Source organism: Amphiprion ocellaris, chromosome 24 (assembly GCF_022539595.1).
Source record: "Amphiprion ocellaris isolate individual 3 ecotype Okinawa chromosome 24, ASM2253959v1, whole genome shotgun sequence".
Lineage (NCBI taxonomy): Eukaryota > Metazoa > Chordata > Actinopteri > Pomacentridae > Amphiprion > Amphiprion ocellaris.
The window spans coordinates 11,748,059-11,768,180 of record NC_072789.1 but is presented as its reverse complement, the minus strand read 5'-3'; the positions used below and the strand labels follow the sequence as shown (position 1 = coordinate 11,768,180).

The window sequence follows — 20,122 nt, the reverse complement described above, 5'->3', positions numbered from 1 at the left end:
ATCCGAAATTGATGCAGCTTTGTAACGCCAAAGGTAGAACACATTATTCTTCTTTCCAAAATAACAAAATTACCAGATAGTTTCTAATACCAAAGGTGAAAATTAGCGCATTTTGGTATATTGCTTATATATTTACAAAATATGTCTGAATTACATTTAAAAGACACTGCTTTACTCCGCACCACCGTCTGCTCTGCCTCATGTGCTGCAGACAGCACTTGGAGTATTGTAAAGAATGAAGTCTGAGCTGCTCCACTGGAAAACCTATGCAATAGCACGCTTCCAAATTACCCCAAGCATATTTTTCTGTATTATCTTCTGCAAAGGAAAGTGTTAATATCGGCGCTACCGATATTTGTGATATGCCGATATTGGCCAATACTATCGACCAACTGATATACCAGTTTAGTACATATAATACAAGATAAGATCAGATTGTGTATTTGACAAGTTAGTTAGCAGCTTACCATAAAGACAAAACTTGACTCTGCACCATTGTCTGCTCTGCTACATGCGCTGCAGAGTGTTGTAAAGAATGAAGTCAGAGCTTTTCTGATGGAAAAACTGTGATGATACGCTTTTCTGTATTACTTTCTGTAAAAGAAGGTTTTAGTTTTTAACTAATTAGCAGCTTCCTATGAAGACGCCGCTTGACTCCGCGCCATTGTCTGCTCTGCTACATTCATGGCAGACAGTACTGACATTCTGTTAAAAAAAAAAAAAAAAAAAAAATGGAGTTGGAGCGCCTCTGCCAGAAAAACTATGTGATGTCATGCTACTAAATTACTCCAATCATATGTTTCTACATTACTTGCAGTAAAATAAGGTTTTAATGCTGGCAATACAGATATATCTGTGACATGCCAATATCTGCCAATATCACTGATTAATTGAAATATCAGTCTGAGTCTAGCAAGCATAATATTGGATAAGATTATGTATTTGACAAACTAGTTAGCAGCTTATCATGAAAACACCACTTGACTTCGCACCACTGTCTGCTCTGCTACATGTGCTGCAGACAGCATTTAGAGTGTTGTAAAGAAATGGAGTCTGAGCTGCTTCACTGAAATAACTATGTGATTATGTTTCTAAACTACCCCAAACATATTTTTCTATATTATTTTCTGTAAAAGAAAGTTTTAATATCGGCCCATATCGGACAATAGACCAATATTGTTGATTACTGGGTTGAATAATCATAAAATAAGATGAGAAATTTGCAGGAGTGCAAACTATCACCATCAGAATAAAAAAATAAAGGCACACATCTGGGCACAAAATAAGCCATATATAGGTAAGCCATGCATGAAAACACTACAATGTAAAAAGAATACACTGCGTAGAGCAGTAAAGTATAATTTGCTTCCAAAATAGCTTCATTTAATGCCCTTTTTAAACACTGAAGCTCTATTTGCATCCAAATGTCACATTTGACTGTATCTTGTTTACGCTGAGGATAAATATTAAGCCAAAAATGCATAATTTCACACAAATTTTAACAAATCTGCAAAGTCAAAGAAGAAATACACCAAAAATCACTGAAAGCTGCCGTGAGGTGTTTAAAGCCCTCCAGGCTCCTTCACTCTGACTTGGTATCAAAGAGGCATCATGCACAATGAGCCACAACACCACCTCTGACTAATGCAGATAAAAAGGTGTGTGACCCTCCAGGCATCATGTCGTTCATGGACACACGCAGCCATGTCATGATCTACACATCTGTGCAGTAAACAACAAGGCCACAGCGACCAGGCTGTTGTCAGAGCAACACTGCTGCCCCAGAACTGAAAGATGTGATTTTACTACCAAACCACAAAAACAAATCAGTTCCATCCACTCTGCATGGGCGTCGAGCCCTCCGACGCACAAAGACACGCCTACACAACACAGATCCAGCCTGAGCAACAGTTTGGGAATGATTTTTGGGTGGAATTGTGCACAATTATGCATTTTTTTTTTTTTGCACGCACGCTTGAGATTTAAGGGCGATTTTATAAAGGGCGGGTTGAATTTGCGCTCCCTGATGGAGCGTCTGCGCCGAGCGCTCCCTGTCAGCCTCCAGCTAATGGAGCTGATCTCTGCGCTGATACAAGACAAAAAGTCTGTCACTGCGCTGCGAGCCAGCGTCGACTGATCAGACAGCAGAGCGGAATGGAAGCGGGAGGATCCACCTGGAGGAAAGGCGAACAATGCAGCCGCGCACGGACACGCAGCGCGCAGCCGCTTTATCACCAAATAAGCTCACGATGGTGCAGCAACGCAAAAAAAGCAAATTGGCTTGAATACTCGCACCACAAACCCAGCAGCCCACCTGCTCCCATTCTTTCCCTTCAAATCTCCAAATTAAAATTGCGCTCGAATGATCTCTGCAGCCGCGTTTCGCCTCCAGGTAGACGGAGAGGTGAGCGCACAAAGGAGGAGGGAGGGGGGGAAAAACAGAAGAGAAGCAGCGCTATTGTGTCGGAGAAGCCATTGCAAGTAGGTTAAACCGCTCAGGCTGCTGCGCAAATGTCTCCATATGGGGGGAAAAAATGAGAAAAACGTGCAATTGTGAGCGCCGGAGCGGGTACCTTTGCTCTCCTGGCCCTCGTCCTGGGTCTCCTCAGCGGTGGACTCCATGGCCGGCTTTGTTCCATCCATGATTCTAGAGGAATATAGTCTCCTTGCGCTCTGCACTTGTGTCTTCCAGTGTGTGATGGTGAAGCTCTGTGGTGACTTGATGCGCTCTCTCTCTCTCTCTCTCTCCACCTCCCCTCCCTGTGCACACACCCTCCCTCACCCCTCCTCCTCCTCCTCCTCCCTGTTAAACCTCCTCTATATGTATATTAACAATCCAAAGGCGCATTGGATTTATTTGCGGATTAGTGTCCCCCAAATTGTGGCGCTATTTGCCCCTAAAACCGCCCTTAACTGCGCGGAATACTGCGCCTCGGCCTCCTCTCAGCTGACGATCCACCACCACCTTCAGTCTGTCGGGATTCTGCTGCAAGTTTTTACTCCGAGTCGAACAGATCAGAGGATATAAGGACAAAATGTGCAGGAGATGTAAATATGCAAACTCATGGCTAACCATGCATGCATGAACGCACACGCACACGTGCACACGCTCACCGCCCCCTCTCCATCTGGTGAGCTGAGAGAGAAACGGGGGTGAGGGAGGAGGGAGATGTGGAGGCAGAGTAACTGGAAGATAAAACCGGTTTGAAGCTTCCTGTTCCACCAAATTTTAATCTGAGAATTACAAGAAACACACATCATAAACTGAACTGTAATTTCATGAACAAATTACTGATATTTTACAGATTATTAAATTACAGATAAAATCACACGTTTTTTATTTTCTAGTTAATAGTAAAAAAACAAACAAAAAATCTGTCAAAATGTGCATAAATAGAAAAAATATTTAAAATAGTCAATAGTTGAACTGCTTTTTGACAGATTTTTTAAAAAACTATTTATTAAATTACAGACATCTGTGAAAAAAGATCAAAGATTTTTTTTACTAGAAAAAAAAGATGAAAAATGTCAGTAATGTCCACATGAAAAATCTGTATTTGTATAGTGATTCATTCTAAATACATTTTATTGTGAAATCGCATTTTTACTGTAGTTGAAACATTAAAAATCTAATAATTTCACAGATATTTGCAATTTTTGACAGAATAATATTAAGAAAAAATATTAAATATGGTCTATGTATTTAACTGGCATTTTACAGATTTTTTTTCTGTTTCTCGTAAAATCACAGAATTTAAAAAATGTACTAGGTAACTATGGAAAAGCAGGACCTGTCAATCACTTCCACATCAGAAATCTGTATTTGTATAAATAGGGATTCATTCTTTTACAACATTCGCTCATAATTTTTTGCTTTTTTTCCCCCACTGTATTTCAATCATTAAAATACATTTATTTTACAGATATTGAAACAATAATATTAAAGACAAATATTAAAATGGTCAATAATTTTAGCAATAACTATTGCTTTTTAAGAAATATTTGTTGCTAGTTCAAAAAAAAATAATTTTTATTTAGGACTGAAAATAAAAAAGAACAGTTTGTTTAGAGATTTTCCCTGTTTTGGGATATGGACTTTAAAAAACTAGTTTGTAAATAGTTAAAGAAATAGGCCAATACTGTAAAAAATATCTAATTGTGATTCTTTTTTTGTTTCTTTGTTTTTTACATTTGGCTGTAAAACAATCAAGTTTTTTTCTGTGTTTAAATCAGCAAAAGGACAGATCCAATCAATCAACATGTAAAAGTACAGTAAAATATTCACCAATATTTTCCAGTATTTTTTTAGTGCTACATTTATAAGTCAGTGAGTTTTTACAGCAGCCTGCTGTTGATGATTATCATTGTTTGGGTGTTTTATTGGTTTATTTCAGCTGCATGATGTTTGTGTACTTTGCATTAAGACTAGGATTTTGTTTATTCTTAAACTCATGTCAAATTCGATTTTTTTTTTTACTCGTGAAAATCAGCTTAATTTCAATTGAGTTGTGTTTTGATTGGGTCAGCTCGGACCAATCAGAGCTGTCTAACTGCTAAACAGCCATGTGTGATGCTTCAGTGAGGGGCCCTTTGTTTGGCTCTGAGTTCCCTCTTCATTGGCTGGTACAACAATCCAATGGGAGCCAACAAGGTGAATCCTCTGCTTCAGAGTGGGTGTGGTGTGTTTATTCAGAACGGAGGCTGTTTTCAGTTTCTATCATTCACCCCACTTTTCTAATAATAAGCACATCCTCAAACAATGGGACACCATCTGTCCTGAATCCTCTTAAATAAGGTTTTAATTCGTGCCCACGTGGCCGTGATTCAGACAAAGCTCAGCCCACAACAACAGTTGAGGAGTCGAGGAAATCCCCCCGACCCTCCTCACGCTGCAGACAGAGGTGATGTTTCCATCCAGCGAAACATCAGACACCACAGCAGCTAACGTGACATATATGACATTTAGTGGATCCATTTACCCCAAGGGCCTGAAGTTAACACCCACTCTGCAGCATATGCTACTGAACAACAGAGGGTGTCTGATCACACTGCCTTTGACATTTGAATGCATCTCAAGGCCACAAGGAAACCTGATCCACTATAAACATTATAAAAATGCAGTTTACAGAGAATTATTTCTTTTAAAGCCTGAGCAGAATGTTAGCTTTAGCTGCCACCATATAAAAGCGTGCACCTTATGAATCATTCATCAGTAACATTTAAACTGCAGCTAATGGTTCCTCTTGTCTGCTCCATCAAATGTATAGAAAAGCATTTGTTTCAGCTTTAATTAACAGTTTCACTCATGATCCCTGCACGGAAAAAGACTCCACAAGCCTATCTGGGCAGCAAATGACAATTATTTTCATGGTCGATTAACCTGCTGATTATTGTGATTAATCAGTTCATGATTCCGATTTTTCACAGCCAGAGGAGATGTCTGTTAATGTCTTTTTTGTCTGACCGATAGATATTCAGTTTACCTTGTATGAAAAGCAAACATTTGAAACATTCAAACTGCAAATGTTGCTTGAAAAATGGGTCTAAATGAATTCACGAGCTTCAAAAAGAGCATTAGGAAACACCTTACTCACATCATGCTGTAACTATTGAGCCATAAAGATTATTAAAAAGTATGTATTCACAGGATGTGTTCCTTTATATCAATGATCTTCTCTGGTTGCATAAGACATCATCACATTAAAGCAAAATATTTCTAATTTCCTGATATGATGAATGTAATGGACGCACTAAACACAGGAACAGAAAAAATACCAGAAGTGAAGCATTTTAAAAATCCTGTTCAGTCAGTTTACATAATGTGATGTTGAGGGACTGTGAGCGTATTTATAACCGCTGCTTGAACACAGTTTAAAATTCAGGTTAATAAATGTCCTTGCTCTGCTGCTGTCATGGTTTTGTTTTCCTTACAATACAACAGCGGCTCACACAATGATGACAAAGAAACAAGAGAAAATGACACAATTTCATTTTTGTGGTTAAGATAATCTTCAAGAAGAAATACTCCTTTGTTGTTGCAAAAAAAAGACACACTCAAGCAGAGTCGCAGAAACTCTAAACTGTCAGTTTATCAGGCTTGAAGGGTGAGTTTCAAGTCCCACTTTTTCCTCTCCGAACCCCCATAATCCCTCGCTGGGTCACACAGATTAAGGACTTGTCCAGAAGATAAGATACAGTGTTCGCTGGCACTCTTCACCATCACACTGTCACACAACACGACACAAAAACGCAACACAACACGCATGGATTGTACTGTAACCAGAGATGCCACAAAGTTGTTGCTAACAGGCAGACAGACAGACAAGCCAATGCTAACTCCACTGAGGCTCCACCTCCTTGGCGGAGTAACAAAGCTAAGCTAGCGGCTCTCATCATCCCAGCCAATTGGTAATATGCTAACATGCTCACAAAGACAATGCTGATGATAAACAGGTTAATTTTAATCATGTCGTCATGTTTAGCACATTAGCATTAGCATGATGGCGCATTAGCACTAAAAACAAAGCACTGCTGAGGCTGGTGCTTCTCATAAAGTATACAAGCGTTCCAATCCATCCACTCACTGAGCAAGCATTCAACTAAAACCACAAAGGAAAAGTCAAGAGATCACCAGTGTCAGCAGGATATATCCCCTGGGTACAATGAATATCTGCACTAAATTAAATAGCAATCTACTTAAAAACAGAGGTTCTAGTGTGGCGCAAAGAGGCAGCACTGCCATCCCCCAGAGCACTGCTGCATTGTTTCAATGTTGGGATGGAGAGATTTGTAAGAAATCAAATAATTTGGCTCAGTAAAGCTGCTCATATTAAAGACATGTGTAGTGTGTGTGTGTGTGTGTGTGTGTGTGTGTGTGTGTGTGTGTGTGTGTGTGTGTGTGTGTGTGTGTGTGTGTGTGTGTGTGTGTGTGTGTGTGTGTTTGGGGGTGGTCAGGTTAGTGGATTCATATTTAATCTCCTTCAGCTATATGATGTACAGTGTATTGTCCAGAAATGAGTAATAACAGGGTGACATTTATGCGACACAGCGGACGCCAAAGATGAATCCATGTCCTTGTCCTGCAGTTTGAACTTTAAACAGTGCTCTTGTTTGTGTGCATGTAAATGTCAGTAAATGTTTTAAATACAAACTTTGCCACATTCTGACTTTCACATTTCACTGAATCCTGTATCATCTGGGTCACATTTAACCAGTTGCTGGGCTTCACTTGAGACTCCGCTGCTTCAAACTTTCTTATCTGCCTCCACAACTCTTGGAGTCCATTAAAGGGAAACGATGAGCGCCTGTCGAACGCTTGTCTCTTCTCATTACAGCAAGACAGAAGAGAAAGTGGAGCCCAAACGAGGTCGTCCCACTGTAATGAGGACGTTGCAGCTCGTTCGTGGCGGCAGATGTGGAGCGAATAGGAGAGAAGAAGAAGAAAAGGAGGACACGGCAGCACCTAAAGATCATCAGCTTCAAAGTGATTTCAAACTCCAACAAGTTGAGACTCTCGAGGTGGTCACATCCTCAACATCACAGCCGGGTGATCTCACAGTGATACTGACTCTGCTGTTGCCATGGAGACGTGGTGAAACGCTGCCGGTCTGCTGTAGTGATTCAGATCTTTTAGCGATGCTATCAGTTCCTAGAAACTTCTCACATGGCCTTGTAATAGCGAGAATGTACCACAAGCCAGAAGCCTAATTAATAAGATAACAATGAAGACAGAAGGGGCCTTATCAATGCAGCATCAGTAAAATGATTTCTACTCCCACGATCAGCTCCGCTGAAGGCTGGAGCTGTGCAACGAGTGTGTTTCTGCGTTGAAGCCTGAAAACGTCAGAGGAGTATAAGTGGGTGTAAATAAGTGAGTGAATATTCCCATGTGAATGGAAGCAAACACCGACAAGATGCTTCTTGTCTTCGGAGTTAAAATCTGGAGGTGCAGCAGTCAGCAGCATTATAGTCTGAAATAGACTGAAATCAACAACCAATGGATGGATTACGAGGAAATCTTTAACAGACATCCATTAGAGCATGAATCCTGTTGACTTTGGTGATTTCTCTGATCCCCTTGAATATTCATGGCCCCTATAACTAGAAGAGTAGTACAACAACAACAACAACTACATGTCCACAACAGAGACTCCAAAAGGCGTACAGCTTACAGCATCAAAGACACTAAATGCAGGTTATTGTGTCTTTAAGGCTGCTCCTTTGCCTCCTGTCTGATGCTCAGCCTCTCTACAGGCGTCGCATTGACCTTTTAACTGTCTTCCTGACTCGCTGCTCCAGATCACTATGCATCCCTTTAACTCGAGCGCTGACACTGACTATGAAGCTCTGATCCAGAGGTTGACCTCATTGTGACCTACAGGCTCTGTTGTCCGGCGCCTTGGGAAATCAGTGCAGCGCCGCTCAGAGCAATTTGTGCCTGTCTCTGCCGTCTAATACAGGCTTCTAGGTTGTACAGGATGAGATGCTGCTGCTTCAGGAACATTGGGGAAGATATTTTCAGATCTCCTGGCTGCACTGTGTAGTTACAGTTGGTTCAAGCTCTCCATCTGAGCACAGCAAACATTTACTTTGCAAAACCAGTCGCAATAATGTCAAAATTCACAACAATGGGTTTAAAAATGCTTGTTTGCTGAAAGGGCAACTGTCACTCACAGATGCTGTCAGCTGGAACGAGCAAGCATGAGGTAAATTGAGAAATATGTGAATGTACTGAAAATATTATCTGCAGGTAACTTTTTCCTTCATTATTCTTCATTTTCTAATGTATTGCCAAATATATATATAGTTTGTTCACCACTGTGGCATCAACACGGTCACATGGTGCAAGTAAGGTTAAAAAACTAATATTCCAGCAGCTCGGGTGCCAAGAGTCATTATAAAATAATTTAAAACACCCATTTCATAAAAATCTGTATTTTCTCATGATTAAAATTTTTTTTGCCTTAATTTTATATGAGATTGAGGATTTTTTTTGGACAAAAACAGCTAAATTTCCTATTTCATATTATACAGTGGTTAAAAAAAAATAAAATTTAACAATTTTGCTGTGAAAACTTAGATTTCTATTTATTGAACATTTACCAAATACCTGCTTAAAAAATTGGATGAGGTGCCCACTGTTTTACTGAATTTGGAAAATCCAACACAATCTAAATTGTGATGATTTTTTCACCTTCGGGCAATTCAGGTTTGAGATTGTTAGTTAAATAATCTTGTTTTAAAAGCTGAAATGGTATAATTCATGTTTTGTTATTTTTCTGACTTTGAATATTTTAGCATTTTATTGGTGCCACTATCACACTGTAAAAGCTTGAATGAATGACAATGTAACAGACAAATCAATGTGAAACTACACATTTTTGGGGTTGCTTGACCTGCAATGTTTAGGTGGGTGGTACATGTCAAACATGAATGCCAGGATTCAAGTTTTCCCAGCAGAACATTTCATTACAAGATGATCGATGTTATTCACTTCACCTGTCAGTGGTCATAATGTTGTAGCTGATCACAATATATTTATATTTCATTATTTAAAATATGTAAAATTACAGATTATTCTGCAGCATGAGCCAGCCAAGTCAGCCAAGTGTCTATTTTGTACATTTCCCTCAATCATAACTTAAATTTTTCCTCCTGCATGCAACAGTTCATGCATCTGTTGGATCGCAGCTTCCCTGCATGGTTCTGTCAGTTTGGGTATCTGATTCCATTAGTCAAATTTAAGTGTTTTATCAGTGACGGCCAAAATAGGCCATCACTTAAACAAGCATCAACAAAGACGCCTGCAGAAACACACACACACACACACACACACACACACACACACACACACACACACACACACACACACACACACCGACGGCGTGTAAGCGATGGCTTTATGAGCCTCCCGCTGTCACTTCAGTCTAATCCTTGCCATTTTAATGGGCTTCTGGCTTCCTCTAAAAGGGAAACCTTTGGCAGAGAGTGAAGCTGAATGCCGCACCTTCCTCATCTCTCACCTGAGAACTTCCTCTAATTTCTCTGCACAGACACTGTGTGAGTTTGTGCTGTTTCTTGTGTGTTCATTAGTGCATGTGTGTGTGTGTGTGTGTGTGTGTGTATGCACAGATCCGGGCCTTTAATCTGTGGTTGGTGATGATGACCCAGTTTCGCCCCCGCCCTCAGCTGTCGGTCGACAAGGAGACGCTTCCCTCTCATCCCTGAACGGAACCGTCGGATGCTGACAAAGGTTAATCCAGCTCGAGCACACACACACACACACACACACACACACACACGCAGTTTTTTTTTTTTTTTTTAAGGAATGTTCCAAACAAGTGTTCCTATTAGCAGACACGCCCCAGCTGGAAGAGAACAAACTTTAATGCAAATTCATGCAAACTGATCCCTTCATGCTTCATCATCACCTGCACTGCATCAAACACCTGCACTTCTGTGTTTTTACTCCAGTGTAAGGCAATGAAAGTTCAGGTTTATCGCTCATAGTCCCAACACCTTCCGTCTGCAGGAACCAGAAATAAAACCAAACTGAGAGAGCCTCCTGGCCTTATTTACAATATGTGACTCCTGTCAGTGCGGCTGGTTTAACCTCCACACACACCTCCACAAACACACACACACAAACGTACACACACGCCTACACTCCCATCCCCCCCGCTGCCCTCCGCTCAGCAATTTATCTGACGAGCCGCTAATCCCGCTGGCCCAGATTTGGTCCACAGTCTGCTCCACATGATGTTACGTTGTCATCCCCATCGCACACACAAACACGCACACAAAACACACACTTCAGACCGCCCGCCTGCATCATGTGACCCCCTGCCAGAGGAGTCATGTGACTCAGGAGCTGCTGCACCTGTGACCTACTGTACGGAGAAGCAGCCGGCAGCGATGTGGGATAAGACAGTGAGTCACCGTGGAGTGTGGGGGAAATGCAAAGCAGCTCATCATCATCACTGCAGAGGTGGAGGAGCAGCAGGGGGAGGTGAAGGAGAACAGCCTCCCCCTGCTGTCTCTGGGTCATATATATATCTATATATGTATTTATGCAGCTGCTGTGCTATTTATTGCCTGCGTGGGCCTCTGCGATCAGATGTACGACCGCTCGCATGTGCCGGGATTTGAAACGACGCCCGCCTCGGAGGTTTGTGCATCGCTGCGTTGCTATGGCAACAAGTCCTCTCGACGACGACTGGTCCCGACGTAGTGGAGTAGCCGCTGGGCTGAGCTTAAAATGCCCACATACAGGAGGAGACAAGAGGAGTCCAAATATGACAGCAAACATGAGGGTTGGGAGGTGGGAGTGTAGAGGATGCAGATGAAATGCAAAGACCTCACACAGCCAATTCAATGGCACAACAGCTCCAAGAAAATATTCAACTAAACGCTAAAAACCCACCATACAGAGGGCAAAAAACATGAGATCAATACCAAAATCAATGAGGTACATGTGTTATGAAACCAAACACTAAAAGGTTTGGACCTCAGGCTGTAGGTTTCTGTGAAAACGGCATCAATAAAACCACAAACTCAGGAAGATGAAGCATAGATGCTGAAAAAGTTAGAAGTTGGAACAAAGAATGAGGCCTGTTGCAGTGGAGCAAAATACAACCAAAGATGATGTTGTCTAAATTGCTTAAAAGGGCAATTAATGTTCAAAGTAATGTTTAACTCTCTGAAACCCAAAACCCACCGTGTGGTTTGAAAGGCATGTCTGCTTTAGAAAGTTACCAAAACACCATTTGTCATAAAACTGTAAAAACAAACAGTCATTGGGGTTTTCAACTTTCTGATGTGTGACTTTGATCTGGAAAATGAACCAAATCTAAGCTTGAAATCATAATATTTTATTAAAATCTCTTTATTCTACACGTTTCATGCTTAAAAAATTCCCAAAAATAAACCGTGTGGACTAACTAGATTGTACAGAAAATAAGAAATTCTGTGCTTCTTGGTGCAACTGAGAAACCATGAGTGATTTAACTGTAACTAGCATACAAATTACAAAAAATTTGAGAATTTTCAACTGAACTGCAGGCTGTGCACCAAGTGAATAGGAGACAAGTATGGACATTATAAATGTAAGTAGGAAATTATTTACAGTAGGTAAAGTTATATATTTTAAATGGGTATCATAGCTCATTAGCTCTATATTAATGCAGTCTGTTTTTAAACCCTGGAAAACACCTAACAGCAATGTTTAGGAGACTACTGCAAAAGCTAGCAGGCTAGCTTACTAGCTTAGAAATGTCATTAGCTAGGAGAACTTGTTCTTTTCTTGAAATAAATGATATATAGTCCTTGAAACAAAATGTACGGAGTAATGGCACAACAGAAAGACAGGGAGACAACAAAAAGATGCTTTAAGAACTGTGTGACTTACTAGCACTAGCATTCTAGCATTTAGCTAACATTACCTTAAAGGCTAGCCCATTTAACAAAGACACGGAGTGATTTCACAAAGCCACTCTCTGGCAGCTCTTTAATCCTGTTGTTTCGTACAATTAATATTAACTCTGTCAAGGAACGGCAGAGTTATGTGAAGTTCTGCATACTGCCTGTTAGCAACATTACTCAAAAACGGACGAACGGATTTGGATGAAATTTTCAGGGAAGATCAGAAATGACACAAGGACCAAGTGATTAGATTTTGGCAGTGATGGAGTTTATAGTCTGGATCCACGGATTCTGACTCATTCCGAAATAGCGGCACGGCGTCACTGTAACTATGACAACAAGTGAACACTATGTCAGCTGCCTGCTGATGATCACATGATTGCGATCCTACTACAAATCCACTGCTGCAGACTTATCAGGACTTATCCATCAGATATGATACAAGGAACAATTGATTAAATTGTGGGCGTGTTTCCAAGTCCCGTCAATTCCCATCGCCCGCTACATATTTAGGTCACGCGATTCAGTATCTGTACATAACATACACATGCATAACACACACCTGTGTTTAGTGCAAACTAATTTTGTTTGTGGGTACAGCTATAGTAAGTGGCCACATTCTATAGTGCCGTGATTTCTGCCACAAATTTTTTAAAGATTTCAGCCACCGGAAATGATACGACTGAGCAGCCTTGGCAGAGTACTGCGCTCTTTGAGCGCTTTTCTTGTTCATAATATTTTACTCTTTTGAAAGTGTTGAATTTGATGCATCCCAGTGAGAAATCCTTCGCGTAAGCGAACATGAACAAAAGAGCATGATACTACAATAGATTATCTATAGTTAGCCAACTCTAATAATCACCTGCCCACCACCACAGTTTTTTTTCCCTGCAAATCAATGACAAGTTTACTGCAAACATCAAGCTTTTGTAAAGGTTCTGCTTTTATTTTCAGTTGTACAGAACTATAGGACTGTCATTTTGCAAATAATGTGCAACTTAAAATGAGAATTTTGCCTGAACTGTAGTGATTGTTGTCATGGTGTCTTTTTTTATAAAGCCATTTTTCAGTGTCAAAATTATAATTATATGGCATAATTAAAATTACCTATGTAGATGCCTTAAATAATATAGATATATTACTGTCACTGTCTACAAAAGAAAAAGTATTTGGCAAAGCATACATGCATTTTTAATTTAACCAGATGTCCTGAATATTATCTAGCATTTGTAACCAACCAAACAGCTGGAAAATTGGTTAAAAATTCAGCAAGCTGGGATAATTTTAACTGTATTGTTTAACTAATAGGAGCACATGCAGCTTTCTGGTGCCAATACAGTGACCATGCTGCTGACAAGACAATAAGGAATCTATTGAAGACCAAACATGCATTTAAGTCCTCCATCTGCTGTATTTACTGAGGCCTTTCATCACACTAAAGGCGGCTGATATTGAATCAGCCTGTTGTCGGTCTTAATTTAAGTCCCAGTGAGTTACACATCAACAGTTATGCTGCACTCACGCACTGAGTCCACATGATCAGAGTTAATTTAACACTTTTAGATAGTTTGCCCAGAGTCACATCAGCTGAGTGAGCTGAACAAACAACTCTCTAATCAACGCTTGTCAAATTCTCATTATTAACACTGAAACATCAGGACTTGTTAACGTTGATTGCAGCTCAGATCCTGACAGTTTCTAGGCTTTTTAAAATGGGCATTATAGATGGTTTAACAGTCTGAACTCCTAAACTAGTTTTGAAATCCATGTTACTGAAAAAAATCTGCAAAATTACAAGATTTGTCAGAGTCAGAAACCGAAAGAATCATCAGATTTTCAACTGTCCAGTGGCCCTTGAACTACTCATCTAAGACTCATCCTGTCTAAGCTTAAACTCTATTATTCTACACGTCTCATTTAAAATATTTGCTAAAAATAAAGCATTTCCTCTAACCAGATATTGTTAAAAAAATAGCAATGTGTGCTCCTCTGTGCTATTGTGAAGCCATGACTCACTCAGCTGCAACCAATAGTCATGTGACAAATATTCGGGGAATTTTCAGCTGAACTGCCAACACAAGAAAGTTGAATCAAATTAAAAATTCTGCAAGTAGTATGTAGAGTCACCTTGTTTTTCTTGTGGACTCTTGGCACAATGTAAATATTGATTCCAGGTGTTTTTAATTTTCGTATAATAAATAATTTCCCGTTGTAGGATTTATGGCATCATAACTTTCATAAATTGCACAGAAGACATTTTCTCTATTTCTTGCCGTGGTTGTTCTGTTTCCATAGAGGTGCGGGACTTTATATAGCAGTGAAAAATGAGTCCACAGTGAGGAAAAATGTGATGGGATCAAGAAAAATTGCAAGAGATGTGAAATATTGTGCAGTTTTAACATATCAGTTTAAAGCAAAACACCTTGATTAGAGCTTATTTCTTATAATTTTGTGAAAAAATTTGACATTTAAAGGTGTGTAAAGGCTTAAAAATCGCAGCACAAATTTTGGTTTTGAATAAGAATGACAGTGCTGCTGCATTAAGTGTTGGTTTACAGTTATTCTAATCGGGTCAGTGGATCGTTCCACTTTTTCTTCCAGCTGAGTGATCATTTATTCCTTCAGAGTAAAACAATCCTTTAAAATCTGCAGCCTTTGAAGTCTGTCTGATGGCGGCTGTTGCGTTCAGTATCCACTCTGCAGATCAGCGCATCGCAAATCCACAGGAGAGGATGCAAGAGGATATGAGTTTCCACACACAGCCGAGCAGAGAGATGAATTGCAGCGAAAAAAAAAAGAAAAGAAAGAGCACAAAGAGTGAATTCACGAAGGAGGAGGAGGAGGTTGGGGGGAGGGGGAGGTGGAACGGATAATGATGAAGACAATGAGCGGGGAGATGATGAGGGGAGCAGATGCAGATGAAAGATGGGATGATGAGGCTGACGATGATGAGATGAAAGTAGCAGTTTTGGGGGAATAACAGGTGAAACCGGGGAGCTGAAAGAGGAGAAGTTTACAGTGGCTTCCTGCAGAGAAATGGCTCCGGCTCCCCATCGCAGTAAATCATGTCACTTGGCTACATCCTGTCTGTTCTCAACTTCTCACCAGCCTGAAGGCGATAAACAGGCCCGCTGCCTTATTGGAAACAGATGTTATGAATGGGAGAGAGACAAAGAAAGAGAGAGAAGCAGATCTGGAAGAGTGGATGAGAACGCCTGATAAAGTTATCTGGATCAGAGGACTAATGAGATCAAACTGGTTTCAGGTCAGCCTCCAGGAAAACAGAAACGGAGATAAAGCTGAACTTCTGCCAGGACATTAGAAACCAGTGGTGTAATCACATCAACAATCTGTTTTGTACGGTGTCAGGCACTGTGTGATGGCAATTCAGTTATATACAGACGTCTAAAAAAGTCAGATTAATAGAAAATGGCAGGAATGGAAAACATTTCATGTTCATACAGCATTTTAATCTGATCCAGCTCCTGTTACTTTAAACCTCTGAACTCCAAAACCCACCGGTGGGTTTGAAAGGCATGTTATCATTTAAGAAACTCCCCAAAATTGCACCATTTAGTCAGAAACTTTTATAAACTGACAGAATTCTGAAATATTTAACTTTAGATAGTCTTTCAGCTAATCATAAAATCGTTATATTTCATTAAAGTCAATACATGTCCCATTAAAAAATAAGCCGAAAATTAACCGTTTGCACTAAACAAATTCTGTAAAAAAAAGTTAGTGCAACCAATAAGCTATTAGTGACGATGCTGCGACCAACAGTCACGTAATAAAAAATTAGGGAATTTTCTGAGTTGCAGGATATGATTACACAAAGCAGACAGCAGATTATGGACAAATTAAAATGTATAAATACAATAAAAATAGTTCATATCTTCACTACTTTTCAAAAGTTTGGGGTCACCCAGACAATTTATTGTTTCCGTGAAAACTCACACTTTTATTCATGTGCTAACATAATTGCACAAGGGTTTTCTAATCATCAATTAGCCTTTCAACACCATTAGCTAACACAATGTAGCATTAGAACACAGGAGTGATGGTTGCTAGAAATGTTCCTCTGTACCTCTATGGAGATATTCCATTAAAAATCAGCTGTTTCCAGCTAGAATAGTCATTTACCACATTAACAATGTCTAGACTGTATTTCTGATTCATTTAATGTTATCTTCATTGAAAAAAAATGCTTTTCTTTCAAAAATAAGGACATTTCTAAGTGACCCCAAACTTTTGAATGATAATGTATATATACAATAAAAATAGTTAAATATCTATATTATGTAGTCACCATTTTTGCAGTATTGGTCACATCTGGTGGCACTGTGGGAAATGTTTTTAGTAGAATAAATACTTGAAAAAACCCAACTTTCAAATTTTCCTGTTTTCACGCTTTACAGCACTATAATTTTTACATGCTGCAGAGAACATATTTTGGATTTCTCTCTATTTTTGGTCATGTTTGTGCTGTTTCTATAGAAGTACTAGACTTTATACTGCAGCGAAAAATGGACCCATGGTGATAATAAACAATAAGACACCTAAATGTGTCCAGACTGTGCATTGTCCTCTGTTTGGTTGGTCCTGTTTGGCTTTTCATGCCTGAAAAACTGATGTTATCAGTGTCAGCAGCTATCCCTATTAATTCTGTTTACTGCACATAAAGACCTGGGTATGTAACCTTTTAGATGTTATGGGTCATTTCAGAATTGGAGGACATTTGGGCTACATCTGCTCCATATTCATCAATAATAGGTAATAAACTATCAAAGGCTTGATTGGCTCAGTTTACACATCAATGGTACCATTTTTATTCCATGTTTTATTTGTTGTTTGCTAACTCTATTCTAAGCACAGTAACAGGGTTGCTAATCCATGCTAATGTTAGCTTTTTCTCAGTAGTAGAGGCTAGATACTACAAACTGCGAACTTCTGAACCAAATACAAAGAAATGTAGTCTTGCCCTGTTGTATGAATTAAAGCTTTGAATTCTGAAAACTTTTAAGGATGTTTGTGGCTGTTTCTGATGCTCTGCGCTTTGCTCGCTGCAGGAAATCTTAATCTCAGTGAGATAACCTGATTAAATAAGCCTAATTCTTTATTTAAAAAGAAAAAAAAACTATGCCTGCTCTTCCTGCAGCATGCATGAACATCTACACAACAACAACTGTTGGTCAGTGTTTCAGGCCTGTCCAGCCTGTTTAATCCACAGCCAGGCAGCAGATCACTCCCTCCTAATCCAATCAACATCAACTCTCACATGAGTACCTGACATGGGGAGGATGAGGTGAGCATTTATGCTGAGCTACAGGCCGGAAAATTTCACTTTGCAACAGGTAAAATGCACATCTGTTGCTCAAAAGTAGATTTTTGTAAATATTCACCTTACTACAGGTTTAGCACTGCAGGAAAGAGACAGAAAGAGAATATTTTGAAGGAAGATTGGTAAAAAAAAAATTTAAAATCTTCATTGCTTGTGAATATATTGCTCCTGTTGTAAGCCCTGCACACTGTCATGCAACACACACACACACATACACACTGCACAGGACTCCTTCTTTGCACACTTTCTGCTGATGGCGCACGGCGCAGATTTGGCACGCGTATTGGAATGGCGCAAAAAGTAAAATTGAGCACGCAGGGACAAAGGAGCGCAAAAAGAATCAGAGTGAAGCGGTGAAAGTTAACAGACTGAGCCGATTTCACACGTTTGAGCCTTTAAACTGATTAGCAGACATGCAAATCAGAGTCTGTGACACCGACAACCGCGGTGCGTCACAAGATCCTGCAGCATCCGCACGCAAAACACATCAACACCAGCCGGTTTTCTTTTCATTTTCTAACGTTAGAGTGTGAATAAAAACAGGAAAATGTAAATCGTAGTTTTCCTACCCATGTTTGAGCTCCTGTGGGAACTGGCCCTGAGACAAAAGTGAGTGAGGTGATGTCCACAGGTTGTCTGAGGAAGATGAGAAGGAGGAGGAGGGAGAAAACAACTGGACGTCCCGTTATGGAACCGGGGGGGGAGGGAGGAGGGGTGAGGAGGGTGACGTCAGTGCTGGAGGAGGGGGAGAGACGGATCAGACTTCAATAATCCAAACGCACAAGACAGCTTTGAAGTACAACAACAACACCGCATATTTTTATCCAGATGCATCAGCGTTCTCTGATTTTCTCGCGATATTTATTAGTAAACAGTGTTATTGTTTTTTTTGCCACATGGTCACATGTTTTTATGCAGCAATGGATGTAACATGATGCCTCTAAGTATGATTGTGTTGCCATCTTTAATAAACTAATGCACAGCTACATTCTTTACATTCTTTTTACTATGACGGATTGATTATTTTCCAAAACATGGCATCTTTAAAAACAGAATGGACGCCATGAAACAACCACAACCAGTCAAAAGTTTGGACACACCTTCTCATTTAATGGTTTTCTTTATTTTCATGACTATTTACATTGTAGATTCTCACTGAAGGCATCAAAACTATGAGTGAACACATATGGAACAAGAAAAGCATTCAGAGAGCGTAGTACTCCATCAAGGCTGCTCAGTAGTTTCATTTCCGATGGCTGAAACTTTGAAAAAATACGTGGCAGAAATCACTCAATATAGATCAATCAATATAGATGTACCCACAAACAAAATTATCTTGCAGTGGGCACAGTCATGTGTTATACATGTGTACGCTGTGTACAGATACTGAATCGCGTGACCTAAATATGTAGTGGGCGGTGGGAATTGACAGGACTCTGAAACGCCCTCACAATTTAATCAATTGTTCCTTGTACCATTTCCGACAGATAAGCCCTGATAAGTCTGTGGTGGTGGATTTGTAGTAGGATCGCAATCATGTGATCATCAGCAGGCAGCTGATGTAGTGTTCAGTTGTTGTCATAGTTACAGTGATACCGTCCCGCTATCTTACAATGACACAGAAATTTTTAACAAATCCGTGGATCCAGACTATAATCCGCATCACTGCCAAAATCTAATCAATTGGTCCTTGTGTCATTTCTGACCTTCCCTGAAAATTTCATCCAAATCCGTAAGTCGGTTTTTGAGTAATGTTGCCAACAGACAGACGGACTAACAGACAGACACAAACCAATGCTGATCGTCACATAACAGTGACTCCTCGGTGGAGTAATTATGTGGTAAACACAAAAGTGTGAAATAAATCAAAAAATGTTTTTCCACTCTTTGATGACAGCTTTGCACACTCTCGGCCTTCTCTCAGTGAGCTTCATGAGGTAGTCACCTGAAATGGTTTTCACTTCACAGGTGTACCTTTTCAGGGTTAATTGGTGGAATTTCTTGTCTTCTTAATGGGGTTGGGACCATCAGTTGTGTTGTGCAGAAGTCAGGTTAGTACACAGTTGACAGCCCTGTTTGACAACTGTTAGAATCCATATTTTGGCAAGAACCAATCAGCTAAGTAAACAGAAATGACAGTCCATCATTATTTTAAGAAATGAAGGTCAGTCAATCCAGAAAATTGCAAGAACTTTGAATGTATCCCCAAGTGCGGTCGCAAAAACTGTCAATTGCTACGACCAAACTGGCTCACATGAGGACTGCCCCAGGAAAGGAAGACCAAGAGTCACCTCTGCTGCTGAGGATAAGTTCATCTCAGTCACCAGGCTCAGAAATGGTAAGTTAACAGCACCTCAGATT

At 40.0% G+C, this 20,122-nt stretch overlaps 1 protein-coding gene across 2 annotated transcripts in view; it reads right to left on the bottom strand.

The window, feature by feature from the left end:
• LOC111579463 (neuronal membrane glycoprotein M6-b-like) overlaps nucleotides 1–18,447 on the bottom strand; it is a 47,285-nt gene extending 28,838 nt beyond the window's left edge. Inside the window, exon 1 of one of the 2 annotated variants that reach the window (XM_035955656.2) lies at nucleotides 18,331–18,447. In XM_035955656.2, the coding sequence (XP_035811549.1) occupies nucleotides 18,331–18,334 (4 nt within the window). In that variant the 5' untranslated portion in view covers nucleotides 18,335–18,447. Of the gene's footprint in view, nucleotides 1–2,573; nucleotides 2,735–18,330 lie in introns of those variants that run through there. The other variant, XM_023286757.3, reaches the window with a different exon arrangement.
• Nucleotides 18,448–20,122: the final 1,675 nt, after the last annotated feature.